Source organism: Antechinus flavipes, chromosome 6, assembly GCF_016432865.1.
Source record: "Antechinus flavipes isolate AdamAnt ecotype Samford, QLD, Australia chromosome 6, AdamAnt_v2, whole genome shotgun sequence".
NCBI classification, from domain to species: domain Eukaryota; kingdom Metazoa; phylum Chordata; class Mammalia; order Dasyuromorphia; family Dasyuridae; genus Antechinus; species Antechinus flavipes.
In genome coordinates this window covers 154,307,788-154,329,289 of record NC_067403.1, presented here as the reverse complement: position 1 = coordinate 154,329,289, position 21,502 = coordinate 154,307,788, and the positions used below count along the sequence as shown (strand labels likewise).

The 21,502-nt window shown below is 33.5% G+C and overlaps 1 protein-coding gene across 1 annotated transcript in view; it reads right to left on the bottom strand.

Moving 5' to 3' along the window:
• BANK1 (B cell scaffold protein with ankyrin repeats 1) overlaps window positions 1-21,502 on the bottom strand; it is a 400,016-nt gene that overhangs the window by 50,719 nt on the left and 327,795 nt on the right. The window contains exons 9-10 of the mRNA XM_051965591.1: window positions 19,058-19,339; window positions 13,877-14,176 (exon numbers count right to left, since the gene is read on the bottom strand). Coding sequence (XP_051821551.1) covers window positions 13,877-14,176; window positions 19,058-19,339 — 582 coding nt within the window. The remainder of the gene's footprint in view (window positions 1-13,876; window positions 14,177-19,057; window positions 19,340-21,502) is intronic.

Below are 21,502 nucleotides of genomic sequence, written 5' to 3'. Positions count from 1 at the left end.
TACCCTTCTTTTCTCTCTCTCTCTCTTTCTTTCTCTCTCTCTCTCTTTCCCTATCTTCTTCCCTTCCCCTCCCTTCCTTCCTCTGTCTCTGTCTGCCTGTCTGTCTATGTCTCCTCTCCCTTCTCTTCCCTCTCTCTTCCTCTCCTTTTCTCTATTTTCCTCCTCTCCTCTGTCTCTTTCTCTTTTATTCTTTTTGTCTCCCTCCTTCCTTTATGTCTCTTTCTGCCACATACATATTACTGCTGAATCAAGTTTAATTTGCAGTCCACTAACAGCCCTCTGGGGTAACTAGGTGGTATAGTGGAAGAATACTAGATTTGGAGTCAGGAAAACTCATCTTTCAGAGCTCAAATCTGACCTCAGACACTTAGTAGTTGTGTGACTGCAGGCAAGTCACTTAATTCTATTTGCCTAAGTTTTCTTATATGTAAAATGAGCTAGAGAAGGAAATAGCAAAAATATTACAGAATCGTTTTTTTTTTTTTTTTTTGTTTTTTTTTTTTGCTGAGGCAATTGGGGTTGTGACTTGCCCAGGGTCACAAAGCTAGGAAGTGTTAAGTGTCTGAGACCAGATTTGAACTCAGGTCCTCCTGACTTCAGGGCTGGTACTCTATGCACTGGGCCACCTAGCTGCCCCATTATAGAATCTTTGACAAGAAAATCCAAATGGGATCATGGAGAGTTGGACTTAACTGAAAAAGAAATGAACTAAAAACTGGCTCTTCTGCAATATCTTTTTTTCAGGCAAATTGCTATCTAATTATGTCTTTCTTATCTACTATTTGTGAAGTAATTATAACCTCCCCCAAATCTATTTTTCCCTATTAAATGTTACCTCATTGGATTCATCCTAATGTTCCTGTAAGTTCTCTGAACATAGTGACTGAAAAGGATCCCAACATGAGTATTTTTGGTCTTGGAGGCAATCCTGTAATTTTCTTTTCCTGAGAAAACCAACTGAGGTGGTTGGGGTTAAGTGACTTGCTTAGGGTCATACAGCTAGTCTGAAGCCAAATTAGAACTCAGGTCTTTCTGAATCTTGACTGTACTGTACCACCTAGCTATCCCACAATACTATAAATTTAAGAATTTCTGAGTTCTTAGATCCCTCAGTTTGTTAAAGCTTTACTTTGGAAGAAATCTCTGTGACTACTACAATGTTTCATGGAGAAGATGGCTCTAATGGGAAGATGCGTTCAAGCTTGTTCAAAGATATGGACCAGTGCAAAGCTAAAATGCACAAGAAACGTTGATTCATCAATCTCACAAAAAAAAATGTCATGCTCTGGTGTTCTCAATATCAGTCTTATAGGAAAGTATCATAGTAGTTATAAATTTACTACTATGTGTTTGTCAAAAAGTGCTAGAAATCTTTTGTGTTTTCAGCATTTCTTGCTTGGGAAAGAAATCAGTATCTAACTGTTCTATGTCATATATTGAGTACCTTTTGACTCTCCCTCTTAGAATACTTTAGAAAAGAGTCAAACTTAAGCTTTAAATACTTTTCTTGGGGGCTTCAGAATGGATATGAGAAAAACCAGAGGTTTTTTTTTTAGGGGGGAGAGGGATGTCTCCTTTTATGGATCCAGGACTGAGAGGCACCTTTTATTGAGGGAAGGACGAGGTGGCCCCCAAATCCCTCTAGACCTGATAGTGATTAAGTTGTTATGCTATGGTTCTTTGAGATCATCTGTCCTTACAGCTAGGTTTCATTTCAGGTTCTGCCAGCCTTATTCTTTTGTTTTGTCACAAATTGTAGAAGATAATTTTGCAATAAAGTTGCCATCGTTTCCACTTGAGCAACCTATTCTTCCCTCTTAGTGAGATTCAGGTCCAGAATAGAATTTCTCCTCTTTAGGGAAATCCTCTTCTTTTAGAAAGATGCAATTATCATTAAGGCAAGTAACAAAGTCATTAAGTGCTCTGCTTTGGCAGAAAGAGAACTCTAGCAGATGTCTGAATAATGGAAGGCCCCTAGTAATCTTGTCAAGGTTATGATATGATTATTCATCAATTTCCTCTTGCTGCCCAGGCAGTCTCTAGTATACTCTGACAACAAAATTGTTTCTGCTGTTCTTTCTTAGGGTCATGGATTTTTTCAGATAGTTTCCTAAAACATAGTGCTACTGTATTCCTCACCACTTCCTTGCTCCCAACCAGGCTTTAATTATCCTCATTCTTTTTGAACAAAGCATAACTTTCCAGGGCTATATTCTGGTCATGAGTGTTATTCCAACAAATATAAGTGATTGCTCTGTGGTCAAATTTGCCTCCTTGTATTTGGATATCCAGTATAGTTTATTTGGATGCTTTGAACATGTTTGTATGGACATTTGAAGCCAACAGCTTTTTAATGGTTCCTTTCTTGGATTCTGTCTTCTATGAATTTTGGATGTCTCAACTGCTATTTTTCCTAGATCACAATTACTCTATATAATGCTCTAAAATAAGTACTTAGCAAAGTATCTTGAATATTTTTAGAGAGTATCTGGATCCATGATTTCTGTGATTTAGGGAACTGTAGAGTAGCATCAGGTGAGAAATCCCTCCAAGACTCAGAGAATTGCTTAAGCACATTAATTGGTTAATACTTAGCTCAGGGTCATACAACTAGTACTTGTCAAAGTTAAATGTAGATCTTCTTTCTTCTTTTTTATGGTTTATTTACTTTCTTTTTAACTTATAAAAAGTAGGTTTTCTTGGCAATAAAGCTAGTCATATCCATCATGTAACATTTCTTTTCTTCATCTTAAACAATAGGTCTATAATAAGCATTTGTGAATAGAATTGACAGGTAATTACTGAGAAGCTACTAAATTAGTAATTAATTATAAATAATATAATAATTACTTGACAATAAACAATTATTAACCACAAATAGCCAAAAGTATGACTTCTAACTCAAAGGAAAAGAATACACTTACATGTAGACAGAAGAAGCTTGGTGAACTATAGCCTTAGTTGTTTTATATCTGTTTAATCAGGATAGGGAAACTCCTGGATATGGTATTGGGCAGAGAATCAGGAAGGAATAAGTCCAAGTCTGGCTTAGAGACTTACTAGTTGTGTGACCCTGGACAAAGCACTTAACCTGTTTACCTCGATTTCCTTATCTGTAAAAATGTGGTTAGGCATCTACCTCCCAAGGTTGTTATAAGGATCACATGAGATAATAGTAGTAAAATACTTAGCATGATGCCTGGCACATAGTAAGTACTATATAACTATTATCTATCATTATTACTATTATTAAATGACTCTATTCTTTGCAACTTATCATCTTTCTTTTCTAGATACTCATTTAATTATCTCTTTATTAATAGAAAATTTTACAGGTTTTCCAGGAAAATTTACCACTTTGTCTTCCCAGCATCTCATGAGCTAAAAAACCCTCCATGGGGATTCATCCTAAAAGAGAGGAAAATTTAGAGAATACAATCTGAAGATAAAAAGAAAACAATTCCAGTGAGGATCATAATACTGAGAAGTTGCAGTACAGCAGTACCGAGGAGTTGAGTAGTTCAGGAGCAGAGGAGGTAAAACCAGGACCACATCCCAATACCTTTTACATGGGAGAGCTCAACCTCATTTCTCTTACTTTCAAATGTCAAAGAGACATCCTTTCTAGTATGTGTATCTGCTTGAAATCTTTTGTTTTTTTTCTTTTAACTATTCTAGCCAAGCTTAAGTCAAACATCAACATGTGTAGTCATGGTGGGAAATATTGTCAACTTGAAGTTAGCTAAAAAACTTAGAGGCAACACAGTATGAGTGATGAAACAACTGTCTTTTCAGGAGCTTTCTCTTTTGCTGAGTCTTCTTGATAAATGTCAGAATTTTATTTCAGTTCAAATAGAGTCCATTTGACTTCTTATAAACATGAATTAAGAAGTAACTCAAAGATGCTTGCATGCCGTTCAGAAGAAAAAAAAATACTAGAAGAGTAGGAAGAAAAAAACTTAAAATGCCAAGACTCCAGGAAATCTGATTGTTCTTGTTAGTCAATGAACATCTAATTGTTTAAAGATTTTTTTTTTACTTTAATTTTTTATGTTAATAAAAATTTCTTAATTTCAATGGAGAAATACCATGACAAAGGAGATAAAATTCTGGTCATGAAGTAGAAAGAGATCTCAATGGCCAAGTGTATCATCATTTTACAAAAGGGAAATTGAGGCTACAAAAGGTTAAAGGACTTGCCTGTTATCACAAAGGTAGTAAGTGAGAGAAGAAGGATCAGAACTCAGGTTTTCTGATTCTTAGACATGTAACTAGTTTTGTGATTCAGGGAAATTCACTTAATTTCTCACAGCTTTAGTTTCCTCACCTGTATAATAAGTTAATTTGATTCCATGACCTCCAAGGTCTGTTCCAGCTTAAAATCTATAAAATCTAGCACTCTTTTAACTGTGCTTCTGATTTCAAACTAGGCTTTTGACATTTTCTTAATGTGGTAAGTTGCTCATCTATTGTCTATACTTGCCACATTGACAAAATTATAGAAACAATTGTTATAATACAATGATGAAATGTCAGATATTTCTACCAATACTTGACAAATAATTTCTATCTAACTCATAAAATGAAACTGAATCAAATGGAATATTAATTAGGGCACAATCATCATGTGCTTGTAGAAAGTGATCTCAGATTGAGTCCCATGGAAAACAGACAATCTCTTTGAGACTCATTTTTCTATCTATAAAATGGCAATAATAACTTGTACTGCTGCATTGCTATAGAAATATGAGGTTAAAGTCATTTTCCAAAGCATTTCCCAAATTTAACCCATTTCTTAATGTTTCTGGGAAAGAGGCAGGGGTCAATTCTATTCTGTAGTAAGTGCCAGAAAAATAATTGGAGGTCAGAATTGTAAAAACTATGCCATGATCCTAAGTTGTTTTGAGTATGATATAGATGAGAAAGAGGAACAAAGAGAAAGGGGAACAAGGAGAAAGAAGAGGGGAGAGAGTAGTTTCTATTCAGAATTCCTTTGTAGTTTCACCTATTCAAAGATAGAGTTAAAGGAAATTTTAACCATGTGCCCTAGAAACTGAAAAATGAATTTGACCTCCTTTTGTCATGTATATATATAAAACCATTGACATGGGAGAACAGGAGCAAAAGCTGAGTGATTTAGACATGAGAACCCATGACTCAACTTCTCTCCACTTGACCATCTTTTCTTCCTAAATAACACAGGAAATATTCTTTCTAAGCACATTTTTATGATATGAGTGAATTTTCCAAAGGGTTTCAACAAGTCCTCTTTTATTTTATTTTATTTTATTTTTGTATTTTGTTAACATTATGCTTGGTCAGTTTCAAGTATGAGTGAATTGCATGTGGAATATTTCTGAGTGTCAGTGAGTTGTACTTGACATTTTGGGGTCCCAATAGCTGAACTACTCTCAGAAAGGTTTGTTGTACTCCAAATGCTACAGGCAATTCGGTAGTAATGGAGAATTGAATAGAATGTTATATTGTACCCTAAACCAGCCACATAGACTCTCAGGAAGTGACCTTGTCCTTTTAAATCATGTATAAAGAAAATGAGAATTCACAAATTGAAAGATATGGCTGGATAGAGGCTCATCTTTTTTTGGTTGTGATTTATAATATATAATTTTACTAATAGTTACTCCAATCCATATCATAGTACAAATTTCTATCCTTTACCATTAATTTTTTTTAAAATCAAGATTCTATTGCTGAAAAATGTTTTAATTTTGCTTATTTGTTCATTTTCTTGAATTTTACTGTAGGTAGGCTTATTGCTTATCCTTTGTTCTCAAAGTGAATCAATGACATCAGTCTTGACTTGTGAGTGAATTAGATTTAAGTAAGGTAGGACTATGGGAGTGAGGAAGGAAGAATATGGATAGAGAAAAAGAAAAGATGATGGCATAATGGAAAACTGGGACTTGTTAATGATTGTTCCATAATAACATAATATTATTTGATTATATTATTGAAAAATAAAAAAATTAAATTTATACAAAAGTAACAAGTACAAAATTCAAAATTCTTGCCTTTTTACAAACAGAAAAGAATATTTAGTTTTTAATTTTTTTTTCTTTTGCTTTAATGATGAATATTTCTGGAAATCATGGGAAGGGACAAGAAAAGTCTTTCTTTAGCTACCTTCCCATGTTCTCTGAGTCAACTGAAGCTATGTTTAGTTTTAAATTTGAAAGATACTGGCTACCACAGCAGTGGGCTCCTAGGCCACTATATTTAGCTTCTTCCACAAATCAGCAAATTGGAAAGCATAGAATGGCTTAAAGCATAGAGAGCTAGGTAGGATCCTAAGACATTCTGAGTAACCCTAACATCTCCTTCAACAAATCCTTAAACTATGTAAGAGGGATTCTCAATGGAAGACTTAAGAGATTTTGGCTTTAATATTTTGATAACTGCATTTCAAAATAAATTGGTTTCTTTTGTAATCTTATGTATTTCATTTGGTGCATTAAAAAATTAATCTAATAAGTATTTACAGACATTATTAGACTGCCAAAGGAGTATTTGATGCAAAAAAAAAAATGATGAAAAAATCCCTATTCTTCACCAAAGCTATAGTTTGTTGTTCTTTAATTTTAAACCTAGTTTATACATTCAGGCATTATTTTCTTTGTTTCTATTCTTTTTTTTTATTCATTACTTCAGTCTTCAAAGTTTGGAAAATCAGTAGCTACCATAAAACAAATCTTTTCCTTCCCATTTTTAAACTATTTAAAATATTCAATGAGATAGCACAGAGGAGCTAGGGAATGATTAAGCATAAAATTGTCTTATCTCTGCATTTTCATTTCTGGTACATCTTTTGATTTTGTGATCTTCCTGAGCTGCATTCTTGGAAGTCTGCATTGATACTGGGGACACGTGTGGGATACCAAGGAATCAGTATATGCCCAATGGGCATGTAGTTCAAGCATTCATTAGGTGAAAGATAATTCCCTCTACAAAGTATCCAACATGTTTTTAATCCCATTTTTGCCTGAAGAACTCCAATAAGGGAGAAACTAATTAAAGAGATTCTTATCCTTTTATTATTCCCCTTTCTCTTGGTACCTGGTGAGATCTCTATAGCTTTATGACTTTTTATTGTGTCCCAACAAGACCTGTGGTAATTCATGACTTTAAATTGAATGGGTTGTTTTTTGGGAAATGTGGCAAATCTATTTCACAAGACCGCCAAAGCTTTGGAAGAAAATTAAAGAGTTGTGCTGTAATATCTACTCTTTGAAAGAAAAAAAGATTATTAAGTGTTAAGAAAGAATTGTTGATGAGGGAAAATAAATAACATTACGAGAACAGCATGCCCAACAATATTATAATGAAAATTAGATAAATGAAAACATTATCCATTTTGAAAAGTAACATAATTTAGTGGAGAAAAAAAGTTAAACAGAACTGAATCCTACAGATTCTGGTTTTAGTGTAACCATTGTTTTGATTTTTGATTTGGGGCAGGAAACTTATTTCTTGGGAAGATAGGTGGCACAATTGCTGGGCCTGCAGTTAGGAAGACTTCAGTTTAAATCTGACTTCAAATATTTACTATCCATGTAATCCTGAGAAAGTCACTTAATACTATTTGCCTCATCTTTCTCATCTGTAAAATGAGCTAGAAAAGGAAATAGTAAACTGCTTTAGTATTTTTGACAAAAAAACAAAAACAAACAAAAAAACAAATGTGGTTAACAAAGATGATTAAAAAGCAATAAATTAGTTCTTAGTTCCATTGATAGGATCAAGTAAAGGAATGGTTGTAGTTTAGCCTTTGAAGAGAAGACAAAGGAAGTGCTTGTATTAAAAATATTAAACTACATTTTAAATAAAGTATTTAAAATATTTTAAGTATTTGAGGGGCTATCTCTTGGAAGAAAGATTACACTGAAATTTTCTGTTTGGTCCCAGAAGTGTGGAGATTTATAAAGAAGTAAATTTAAGTCTGAGATTAAGGGAGGAAAAAGGTAACTAAACTTCCTAACAATTATAGCTATATCAACAGGGAAAAAATGGGCTCTTAATAGATCCCTTCCAACTCTGAAATGCTTTGCTTGAATTCTCATATTTTGTAACAGTAATCAGTAAGATAGAGATACTTACTGTCTACTTAATAGATACATTGTAGTAATAAATGAAATAAAGTATTCTATAAATCTATACAGGTATTTTAGGTGAAACATAGGTAGTAGTATATTATAGAAAGAGCACTAATGAAGTCAAATTATACCTTTGACACTTCAAAGCAGTGTGGACATGGCTAAGTCACTTAGTTCCTTGTGGGCCTTAATTTTTCCATCTGGAAAATGGAAATTATAATTATACTTACACAAACAACCTGGTAATATTGTTGTGAGGAAAGTTCTTTGAAAAATTTAAAGAATTATATAAATGTGAGTCATTATAAAGGTGTATATTATGCTTTAGACTTTATTCTTTTTCTATTATAAGCTAAATAAGCACCAACACAAGCATGCAAGGAACAACAGCAAAAAAGAATGGAATTCTGTTTGAAATCATGTTATGTGAGATTTTTAAAAATCTATGTTAAATTTAACAAGGTCCAAATTGTTTATTCTTGTTTCCTTGTTAACTCCTTTAAAATCATATTTCTTCTTATTTCCTTCTTAATTTCTTTAAAAAAAAATATGCTCTGCTGGTATTATCCCTCTCTTCCTCTTTCCTTCCTTTTGTTCTCCCTCCTCCTCTTTCTTTCTCACCTTTTCTCCATTCTTCTCTCTCTTTCCCTCTCTCTCTTTGTCTCTGTCTCCCCCTTCTGCCTTCTCTGTCTTCTTGTCTTTGTCTACACACTCTCAGTCTTTATCTCTGTCTATCTCTGCCTCTATCTCTGTCTCTGTCTGTCTGTCTCTGTTTCCCCTCTCTCTTTCTCTCCCTCTCTCTCTCGCTCTCTCTTTGTCTGTCTCATTCTCTGTCTCTCTCTATCTCCCTCCCATTTCTTTTTATAACTATTACTTTTTTTAAATATTGGGGATTTATCTGTATGTGTTGTGAAATTTTGTCATAGTTCACCCAATTATACCTGCTTTTCTCCCTGCAGAAATTCATATATTCTTTGGGTCAAATAAGGCACTCTTATTTACCTTGAGTTATATGCAATATGACATGGTAAGTCTTTCATGTAGATTGTTAATGTTTACATCTTCTCCCCTCTCTCCCAAAAAAGAGCCTTTATTGTGACAGTGCATACATCCAGTGAGAATCACATCCTATGCCAGATAAGGGTAAACTTGGGGAAGTATTCTTTCCAAAAAGATTTCTGGCTTTTGTACAGCAACAAAAGAACTTAGGGTATGGGTTAGGTAACTGAAAGCATGCACTGATGAAGTAAACTACACAAAATTCTAGATCTTAATAGTAGGTAGTCTCAAATATTCCCCCTGTCTTCATCCCATAAAAATAATCTGACTATAGCATAGTGAATTTTGGAATTTTTTTTCCATTGGGAGTTCTCAAATAATTTTTCAAAGCACTCAGTGTATGCATTTCCCAACAGGAGAATTTCAGTAAGGCAGTTGTTGCCCGTGGTTCCCACATCAGTACAGTAGTGCAGAAAAAAAGACTAGTCCAATAACTAGAAGACCTGGGTTCCAATGCCTGGCTCTTCTATAAGCGAGCAATGGTGATCTTGGCCTTATGGATTGAATTGTGCTCTGCTAATTCTGTGATTATATAGAATCCAGGCTCTCAGGAAATTTGTAATCAAATAAAGAAGGTGCCACATGTAAGTGCAATGAAAAGGAGGAGAGATAGTTTTCTAAGGGAACAATCAGGGGAAACTTCTGGGAAAAGGCAATATGGGCTGAGCTGAGAGTAAGGGGAAAAATTCTTTAGAATGCTTGTATGAATAAGCCAATGTCTCTTATATAAGACTTTAAGTTAATTTTATTGTGAGTTAATAATTTTTTCTTGTATAGGTCACTAAATTTTCCTAGCATTCCAGAAGGTTTTATTTTAGCTTTAATGGTTACAGCAAAGTCTGGACACACTAGCTTTGGGTTATTTTCATTTTTATTTGCTTTCTAACTTGCAGTTAGCAAATTCCACTAATGTAATTGTAGTATTTGTGTTTAATGATCAACATTATTCAAAACCATGAAATGACTGGAGATCAAGCTCTGGATTTAAAATCTCTAAAAGCATCACTTTGAGGGATGGGCAAATCTGCTGGAATTAATTGAATAGTAATTCAAAAAATTTCTTAGAGCTTTAACTAATCATAATCCTTTAAAAAAATGTCATATAAAAAGCTTTGGAAAAAATTCTGATTCCATATTTAGAACCTAGGACAATTTTTGCTTTTCTAGGGGAATCACAATAATATAGGGCTTCTTTTCTCAAACCCAAATGAAACTTGAAACTGTAGATCTATGAAGCATTTAGATTTTCTACAAATAGCTGCAAAAATTTAAAGAGATATAAAATATATGTCACCTGATAAAATTTTATTTCGTGTCATCATAACCTAAAATAACTGATTACTTAATCAGTAATCAATAAGAAAATCAAGACTTGAGCTCTTGTTTTCTTGCCTCCAAGTCCAGTTTTCTTTCCATTGAAGGATTTTGTAGTGATTTATTTACTTTGATTTTATCGTTGTGAAAATCATTTCTTAACTATTATTTTTCTTAACTATTTCTGAACTATTTTAACTATTTCTTAACTAATTTAAGCAATTAAATTCCAAGCTTTTATCAGTGATTTTTAAATTGATAAACTATTTTAAAAGATTAAAAATACTCCTTCAGCATTTCACTTTGCAAGATTTTTGTAAAAAAAAAGGTCTATTTCCTATTTCTGAATATTTTTCTTCAAATGTCAAGAATATTACACCAGCATTTTTGGACAAAACATTTTTAAACCCATATTGTGGTCTTGGTGAACCTTTCTCTGATCCTGATGAAAAAATGACTATCATTCAATAATATTATATATTCGGATACCCTCTATGCTTGACAGTTTGTGCATAATTGTAAACAGACATGAGGACTGATGCAAATGTGGAAATGACAGTTCCTTTGTCCTATCCAGTGTGTGCTTGTAGTGATCTGCCATCCAATAAATTAATTGAGATTTATACTTGTACTCATAGACCATAGATGTAATTCATTTTGTCAGTCAAGAGTAAAATTTTAAGGTTTATTTTTTGTTTAAAGAAGAAAGGGTTGTTGGCTTTGCTGATGGACTAAAATTTGTTGTAGACTATTCACATATTGACACTTAGGAAAGGCTCATGTGGAGTATAGTGAGAAATATACTCATTCAAAAATTTCTCTCCTCCCCCTTTCTCTCCTCTCTTTTTGTCTTCCTCTCCTTTGATGCTCTCTCTGTCTATCTGTTTCTATCTATCTGTCTGTCTATCTATTTATCTATCTATTCCCTTATTAGAAGGTAAGTTCCTAAGAAAATTAGAAGTATAAGGGATAATTTACCTATTAGATCTTTGGAGAAGAGAGGAATTTATGACCAAAATAGAATGCGAGAACATTATGAAAGGCAAAATGGACAACTTTGATTACATTAAAGTTTTTGCACAAACAAAACCAATAGAAACAAGATTAAAAAAGAAGTACAAAACTGAGAAAAATTTTTACAGCCCAGTGTTTCTGATAAAGGTCGCATTTTTAAAATATATAAAGAACTGTGTCAAATTTATAAGAATGAAAATCATTCCCCAATTGATAAATGGTCAAAGGATATGAAGAGACAATTTTCAGATAATGAAATTAAAGCCATCTATAATCATATGAAAACATGCTCTAAATCTCTATTGATTAGAGAAACACAAATTTGCAAATTAAAACAACACTGAGGTACCACCTCACACCTCTCAGACTGGCTAAGATGACAAGAAAAGATAAATGTTGGAGGGGATGTGGGAAAACTGAGACTAATGCACTGTTGGTGGAGTTATAAAATGATCCAATCATTCTGGAGAGCAACTGAGAACTATACCCAAAGGGCTATAAAACTGTACATACCTTTTGATTCAGCAGTTTAGCTACTGAGTCTATATCCCAAGGAAATCATAAAGGAAGGAAAAGCACCCATGTGTGCAGAAATGTTTGTAGCAGCTCTTTTTGTGATAGCAAAGCATTGGAAAATAAGTAGATTCCCATCAGTTGGGGAATGGTTGAACAAATTGTGGTATGTGAAGGTAAAGTTATTTTATTGTTCTATAAAAATGATGACAAGCTAATTTTAGAAAGGCCTGGAAAGATTTACACAAACTGATACAAAGCAAAACAAGCAGAACCAGGAACACATTGTATACAATAATAGCAAGAATGTGCAACAATCAACTGTGAAAAGACTTGTTTTTTTCTCAGTGGTTCAGTGATCTAAGGCAATCCTGATAGACTTTGGATAGAAAGTCTGCATCTGCATCTGCATATCCAGAAAAATAACTATGGAGATTGAATGTAAATCAACACATGGTATGTTCACTCCTTTTTTCTGATTTTTTTTTTTTTTTGGTTTTACTCTCTCACAGTTTTTTTTTTCTTTTGTTCTGATTTTTCTCTCCCATCATGATTCATAAAGTAATTTATATTAAAAACCAAATAAATGAATAAATAAATTTTAGAAAAGAATGTAAGTCTCTTGAGATGAGGACTTTCTTACTTTGTCCTGTTTATTTCTCAGCACTTAGCACAGTGCTTGGCACATAGTTAAATACTTAACAATTTGCCTTTTAACTTATTCCTTCCTTAATATATTTTATATGATCACTAATAAAATCATTTTGCCTCTTGTGAAATTCCTTTACTTTATATATCATTTATCACATCTTATGTTCTATTAGAATTATTTGTGCATTCATTTTTTTTCTCCTACAAGATTATAGCTATTTGAGAGCAGGGGCCATGTCTTATTCAGCTTTGTTTCCTGTTTGGCTGATTATCTTGCACAGAGTAAGCATTCAATAAATTTTTTTTTTTTGAATGACTAAATGACTGAGTTTGAAATTTGCCAACGATTACAAAACGCTCTGATGGAAAGTACCAAACCCATTAGGAAATGGCATCAACGGTAACAACAACAACAACAACAAAATCTCAAAGTTCCAGGTGAAGTCATCTCACAGGGGAGTCAGACAGTCAACAGCTATGGGAATTTCTAGGTTTGCTATCAATTAATAAGACTAAATGGAAGAAGATAAGGAGCTAAAAATAATTAAATTTTCTAAGCCAAAAAAAGACACAGGTGCCCTTCATCTGTATACTCCACCCAGTTCCCCTCAACAAACACATACATACACATGTGTGCACACATAGACACACACACACACACACACACACACACACACACACACACATTCACTCACTCCTTTGCAGATGAAGAACCATTACCAAAATGAGTTACCTGATTTGCTTCAAATTGTTTAAGATTTTAAAATGATCTAGAATAATGGAATTCAGGAAAATAATTACATTTATAAAACTTCTAGAAGAAAGTACAAGGAAAAAAAAAGTGCTCTTAAGTCCCTTAGCTATATTTTTACTGAATTTGTGGACAATAAAGTAGTTTAATTTATTCTACTTGCATCACAAAAGTAGATCAGAATTTAATTCTTTGCTATCGTTTGCAGAATTATATTCCATGGTTAATTTATTAAAAACAATCCCTTCTGCATGAAGAACTAGTTTTAGAATCTAATCAGTTAACCTTGTTTTTCTTTTTCATTGTCTTTCTGAAAAGAATTAAATGGAGTATAAATCATCATTTCCCCTCCTTATTATTCCCTAGTTCCCCAGGACCAGTACTTATCCCATTAAATGCTCTAAGCATGCTTCCATGCAAACACCCATACACACATGCATGCATTCCTGTGCTCACACTTTACCTTGAGCTATATAAGGTATGGTCTCCTCTCTCATCGGAACACTTTTTGGTCTTGGGGTTGGGGCTGGAGGTCTGTTTATAATAAAAGATCTATTGCCCATTTTCTTCTTTATACTCTCTTTGGCCAAGATTATATCGTATTCATTCTCATCAATTTCTGCAGAAGTATAAGGGTCTTCCTCCTCTTCTTCCTCATCTTCTTTTTTTTCCTTCTCCCTTTTCAGCTCAACTTCTGTCTCTTTTTTAATTCCAAGATCACACTGGGCCCAGCTTCGTTCACTTTGTCCTTCTAATATTTTCCCTGACCAAAAAAAAAAAAAAAAAAATTAGGATGTATTTAGCTCCATGTTACATACTGTTTCATAAATGTACACTATATATTTTACATTCCCTGAACAGTTTTTTTAAGTCTAGAAGAACAGTATAAAGGAGAATAAGTCAATAAATAAGTATCAGGTATTTACCATATGCCAAGAATCAGCTAGATAATTCAGAGGATAGGGTGCTAGGCCTGGAATCAGGAAGAATTGAGCTCAAATTCAGAATTCCTCCCTCCAGATAAGAGGGAGCCATGGGAGTTTATTGAATGGGTGGATGGGGCACATGACCCATATAAAACCTGTACTTCAGTAAGATCACTATGGTTGCAAAGATATCATTGGAGGATAGATGGGAATGGGGGAAAACCTGAAAAGACAACCAATAGGTTTTTACAATATTCTTAGTGTGAAATGATGAAGGTCTGCCCCAAGTTTTTGACCAAGTCTCCCATGCTGTGTTTTTTTTCACCTGTAAAATAAGGGTAAAAATACCTGTATCTCTCAGAATTGTGTGAAAATCAAATGAGATAAATACATAAAGCACACTGATCAGAGAGGCATTTTAGAAGAAGTTGATAGGCATATATAGTAGTATATAAAATGTCTAAAATGATCAATATACAAATTGTTATCTCTAACAACTATGATTCTGTTGATATGGTGGCATGTGATGGATTTTAATAATAATTAATTTATTCATAACTGTCTCTAATTGAGAAAACAATGAAGCATGATGTTAACCTATTCTATTGCTTTTAGTTAAATAGTACCTTTGTGGACTCAGGCTTTTAATATACTCAAACAAATCTTTTTTTTTTTTTCCTGCAGGCAAAATTTTCGTCTTATCTTGTGATCATCAAATAACTGTTTTTGAATAGATCTGTTTCACATATCTTCCATAACAAGTGAATTATACTACAAAGTCAAAAACAGGAAGTCCATTTCAGACTTCTGCTTTTTCAAGTACTACTTCAGAGTATATTTACACATGAAAAATATAGAGCAATGGCATGAATTTATGGGAAAAAACAGAGTACTTATGGTAAGAAGAGATCTAGAGAGCTAAGTTTCTCTATCTGGTATCTTGCATTTTGAAAGGAACCCAAGAGGATATCTGACAGAATTCCCAAGATAATTCTGTGAATTAGAGGAGAGCTCTTTTAATGGAAGAATAATGTTCATTGCTTTGACTGAAGCATTGCAAATCAGCAGTGAGAGGGAGATTTTTCTGAGTGTTCAGGTTTCCAAATGTGAATTAAAGCTCAATGGATACTTCTTTCTCATTGATCAGTAGGATATCAGGGGAATAATCTTTATTTGATGTAAACATATTTTGGAGGGAAGACTAAACAAAAAGGAAGGAGCATAGTCATAGAAGAGTGATCTGGTTCTTTAAGAAATAGTAATAGAGCTTAGATAAGGATTGTAGGATGATTGTTCTAGAGTTGTGAGTTACCTTAGCTCCACACTCTCATTTTACAGATTAAGAAAATAAGGCCTGAGTGAAAAAGTGACTTGCCCATGTTAAACAGTAAGCCTCAAAGTGTGATTTAGAAAAAAAAAATTTTGATTCCACATTCATTTTTTTTTTCAGTAGATAGAAGTGTGAGATATAATCAGTTAAGTTCAGGTCAGCACAGTTCAATTTAACAGATATCAAGTGCTTAATAAGTAGCCGGCACTGATTCTTTTTAATCTCACTGTGATTTAGCTTCTGAATAATTTGCAATGTTGAAATTCTGACCAAATGACTCGTCTTTCCCTGACAGCATCCCAAGGTGAAATCAAATAAATGTGTGGGGAAACATTTTTCTCATGTTCTACTTTTAGGTTGAATGTGTCAGATATCTTAACTTTCAGAACATCTTTACCAAATTGTTTGAGCTTAATTCTTATTTTATATCTCATTTCTTGACAAGGGACTTATAAGGGCCTTGAATTAAATGCCTATGAAAATTATTGTTAATGAGAATCAAGAACCATCATGTTATTTGGAATTTTTAAGGTCACATACTTAAATGTTTTATTATAGACTGAGAAGTGATTTTCTCTCACTGCAGCCTCAAACCTTATGGAAGAGCGAACTCAGACGATAACTCTGCTTCAAAAGGTTAAATGACTTGCTCAGAGACATACAAATTCACACAATTTTCTACATGCCTTTCTGATAGTCTTATTAATCTCTTTTTACTGGAATATCATTTATTCATCACTTACCATGTGCAGAGCACTGAGAGTGATGCAGTTTAGATAAGACATAGTCTCTGCCATCATGGAGTTTCCAGTTTGGGGGGTGGTGGTGGCCATATAAAATATAAACACAAATAATTCTAATGCAGAAGATTAGAGGATAAGAATATTGAAGTTTTGTAAAACAATGCTATGTCAAGTATATAGGGGTTGATGTCATTAAGAGACATAGTTTTGTATGCAGACCTCAAAGGGATTTATTTTGTTTGAATATATGTATTTGTTGCAAAAATCTGCTTCTTTTCTTTTTCTAATGGGGGGTGGAAAGGAATGATAATAGATGCCTATTAATTAAAAAATGAGAAGTGAGTGTGATACTACAGATATGAAAAGTTACATAAACTTTCAAATGAGGTTATGTATTATTAGTTTTTCTAAGTTATTTTATTTTTATTAAATGAGACCTATTACAAAGTGGGAGTAATATATACATGTTTGTAGTCTATCATATAAAACAAAAACATGTCAATAAAATTTTAAAAAATTGTGAGGAGGATATCAAGAAATCTGTCCTTTGAGGTACACTAAGGTTTCTTAATCTGAGGACTATAAGCTTTTTTCTATACTCAAATACTATTCCAACACAAGAGTTTTCTTTATAATCCTATGTTTTTACTTTGTGCATTTAAATTTATTCTGAGAAATACCCATAGACTTCATCATATTGCCAAAGGAATTCAGGATACAGTGAAATTTAATAACCTTCGAGAAAGATTTTAAAAGGCAGATTGAGGTTTAACTGGCAAAGTTGGAAAAGATTGACTAGTCTTAGGGAAGAGCAGTGATATCAAATAGAGAGAACAGAACAATGTGGTACTAGAGGCAGAGAATAATCCAGTACATCTGGATTATGGAATGGATATTTGGGAGGCATGATTGGAAACACAGATACTGTCTTCACAACTTACAAGTCCAGACCTAGTGAATCAAGGCCTTGAGCCTTCTTAGTCCTTCCATTTGGCTTAGAATTTATTACTTCCTGTGTTACTTTGGACATGTCACCTAACTTCCACTGGTCTCTCTAGGATATTTACATCTGTAAAATGAGGAGTCTGTATTAAATAATGTTTGAGATCTCTTCTAAATCAATGGATTTTATGATCCTTCAGTTTCAAAATACTCTTTGGTTTTTCTTTTATTTTTATAACTGTTACTTCTCTGTCTCTACTGATTCCTTATCTTCATGGAGGGAGAAATGGCAAACTATTTCAGTATCTTTGCCAAGAAAAGTCCAAATTGGATCAAGAAGAGTTGGATACAACTGGAAACTGCTGAACAATAACAACAACTTCAAACTCAACATGTGCAAAACTGAACTTGTTGCTTACCCCTTTAATCCATGCCTTATTCTATTTCTATCTAAGATGCCATCTTTCACTAATTTTCCCATGTTCACAAATCTCTCATTGCTCTTGTATAATCAGCTATCAAATCATAAACATTACACCTCTGTCACATTTAATATTCTTTCTTTCCTCTATATTTCCATTTCCATTGATATCAGCTTAATGAAGTTCTCATTACCTGTATGTAATATATCTTATTGTTCTATTCCCTCCAGTCCCTCCAATACATCTTTTAGGTCATTGCCAGAAAGGGAAAAAAATCATTCTTACATTAAAAATCTTGTTATTTCACTCCTCTGATCACAAAGTTTCAGTGAAACCACACTAGGTTTCAAATAAAGTTAAAATTCCTATGACTGGAACACAAAAACCCTTTATAACCTGCAGCAATCCTATTTTTCTATCCTTACTCATCGGATTATGGATCTGTAATTTAAAGAAACCATAGAGGTATTCTATTCTTTCATTTTACAAATGAGGAACCTGAGGCCCAGAAACATTAAGTTCAAGGTGGTACAAGTAGTAAAGGGTAGTGGTGATATCTGATTTCAAATTCAGTGCACTTCTCCCTGTACAAGGGAGATAACCTTCCCTGATATGCTCTCTTAGCTAAATTAGATGATTCTTTGCCCCATGAACTTATTCAATTTTTTGGTGTTTTTTTTGGAGACCGTTCTATTCTAAATGCCTAGAATTTCCCACATCATACATTTATCTAGAAAATTCCTATCCACTAATGCTAGGAAGCTCAAATTACATCTAGCACCTTCATCATAGGATAATATATATTTGATCTAAAAGAAGTTTTATAGTTCACCAACATGAAACTCCTCATTTTATAGCTGAAGAAACTGAGGTTAAGAAAGATTAGAGATTAAGAGTGATTAGAGGTTAAGTGATCTGCCCAGTGTCAGACAACTAGTAAATGTCTAAGGCAGGATTTGAACTAGGTCCCAGTATGCACTAATCCCCATTACTTCTACAAGTCCTTTGCTAATCTTTGGAGCTGGTAACTAGTTCCGCCGCTCCCATTTGCTACAATACCTTTTTTGTTGTTGCATTTAACTGCATTCATTCTAGAAATATCTTGAAAACAGGCACAAACTGTATTTTCTTCATTGCCTCTACTCCATAGCTACTTAATAAATGTTTATTGTATTCATTGTATTGTCTTGAAAATCAGACCTAAGTTGTATCTGTGTTTGCTTCAGTTCCCGGCGGAGTACTTCATCCAAAACTGGTTTGCTATATTGACTCAAAACTTACCTGGTAACAGACAATGCGGCTTTTCTAGTCCAATGGGAGAAACCACAGCTCGAGGTGGGGGGAGTGGAGGTCTGTCAGAGAACAAGGGATTTTTTGAATTCCCTTCTTGATTGTTCTCAGTGAAAATAACATACAGTTCATCTTCTGACTCAAGCCCAGTGCCTCTCTCCTGTCTACTGTCTTCATCATCTTGTTCCTTTTCCTTTTCCTTTTTTTCTTCCTCTGCTTCCTTTTGGTAGATCTGCTCTCTTCCATAATGATATGATGGGTGCTGCATCATTGCTATTTGGGAGAAAGACTGTGTTATTTCATTTAAAATACACCATCTGGAAGCATTTCATGTTTCACAGTTTCCCACAGAAGTAACCCCTCTACTAATAAAACTTTTATGAGCCGATACAGCAGAAAGCTGTCAAATGCAGAACTAGGGTGAACAGCAGTTTCTGGGTTTTTAAAATATTTACTAAATGAACAGTGAAAGCTTCCATCATATTTTGCCACCTCAGTACACAACATACTCATGCATATAATAATATTCTGATTCTGTCGGCTTGTTGTCTGAGCGAAGTCCTATGTTTGATAGTATCACTGAATTTTTTATTTCAACAAAAAAAACTGATTTAATAAAATAAGTGATAAGTACAAGATGACAAAGATGATGACAATCAGTGGCAAGCTAATCTTGATCTGCATATGAAGGAAGGCAAGAGGAAAGCCTTGAGTTTTCAAATATTTATTCTTTTAATGTGCTTGGTGTGATACCTGTTTTGGATCTGAGTTCAAATTGCAGCTCTGCCGCTGTAGAAAGGCATGTGACTTGCAACAAGTCATTTCACTTTTCTCATTTGAAAGCAGGGATTGGCCTTTACCTTCTACTGTATCCCCAAACAATTAGCATTGGCCCTGGCAAGTGGTAGGTGCTTAATAAAGCTGAATAAATTTACCTAATTGTAAATCCAAGGGGGCTAGACTAGATGACCCGTAAAGTCCCTTCTAGCTAGAAATCTATCCTAAATTCTCATATTATTAATTCTTATGAACAATAGTTTTTGTTTTCTTTTACAAGTTTCTCTCCTCTATAATTTACTGCCTATTTGATTTTGCATAAGTTATTTAAACCATCTCAACCTCAGCTATTTCATCTATAAAATGTAAAGACAGGATGTTCTTTCTCATTATAAGAAGGATAATTTCTCTTGGTTGCTGTAGTGGTTGGGTAAGGTTGGGCTGAGGTTCTCTGACAAACTTTCAAATTCTGATCTTCTGTGATCACTTTTTTTTGTTATTTTTCAGTTATTTTAGTTATGTCCAACTCTTTGTGACCCCATTTGGGACTTTCTTGGCAGAGATACTGCAGTGGTTTGCCATTTTCTTTCTTTAGTTCATTTTACAGATGAAGAAACTGAGGCAAACAGTCACATACCTAGCAAATGTCCAAGGAAGGATTTGAGCTCAGGTTTTCTTGATTCTAGGGCTACATTCTTTCTACTGTTCCACCTAGTTTCTTATAACCCTTATAAATTATATAAATAATTCCTTACTCATTGATTACCTAAAAATGTTGTAGCAGCATGAATCTGTAATGAAATTTTGCTCTCTGTAAATCTATGTCCAATAGTCTAGTTTAAATTTTATTTTTAAAATGCTTTATGATATGGGTGGGAAAGGAGGTGAAGGGAGGAAAAAAAATCTGAAACTGAAAATAACAAAATTCAATTTAAAAAATGCTTTGTAGTGTATGAGGTTCAGAATTTTTATTCAAAGAGCCCCAGAAACCACAGAATTGGAAGCATTTTCTGAGCTGAACAGAAGACTTTAGGTAAGAAAATGTTTAGCATAATTGTGTCCACCACAATTAAAGATATTAAAAAGAATAAAGGAAGGAGAAACTTCTAGCAAAAAATACAAAGGCAAATTGATAGAGCATCTTTCAGTGACTAGAGGATTTTGCATTATCATTATTAGAATGCCAACATCCATTTTATTTATATGTTTCTGTCTTGTGTTGAGAATGGAATTAGGAGAGAAGTCAAATGAAACTTGATCCTTTACTTAGCTTAAAAAATTCAGAAAATGTAAACCTTTGGTTGAGATAAGAGAGAAAAAACCCCACTCAGAATTCTGGGATGCACTGACAATTTTTGAAAAGAACTACAACTTAACACAAGCAATTAATTCAAAAGCTAATGTTGTAAATGAATGAAAAAGGTTACCAGATTCAATTATGGGCATTTGTTTTTTAATTTTTTAATTTTTAAAATTTTGAATAAATACAAAAAGGAACCTTTCCATATACATAGCAGAAAGCACAAAAAAGATTCCAAATGAAAATATGAATCTCCATTTTACAGATTTGCTTTAAAAATAAGTTGTTACTTTCAAAATTCTTTGTTTATGCTTCATTCTGAACTTCCTCCTGTTCTCTTCTGTGCATTAAAAAAATCA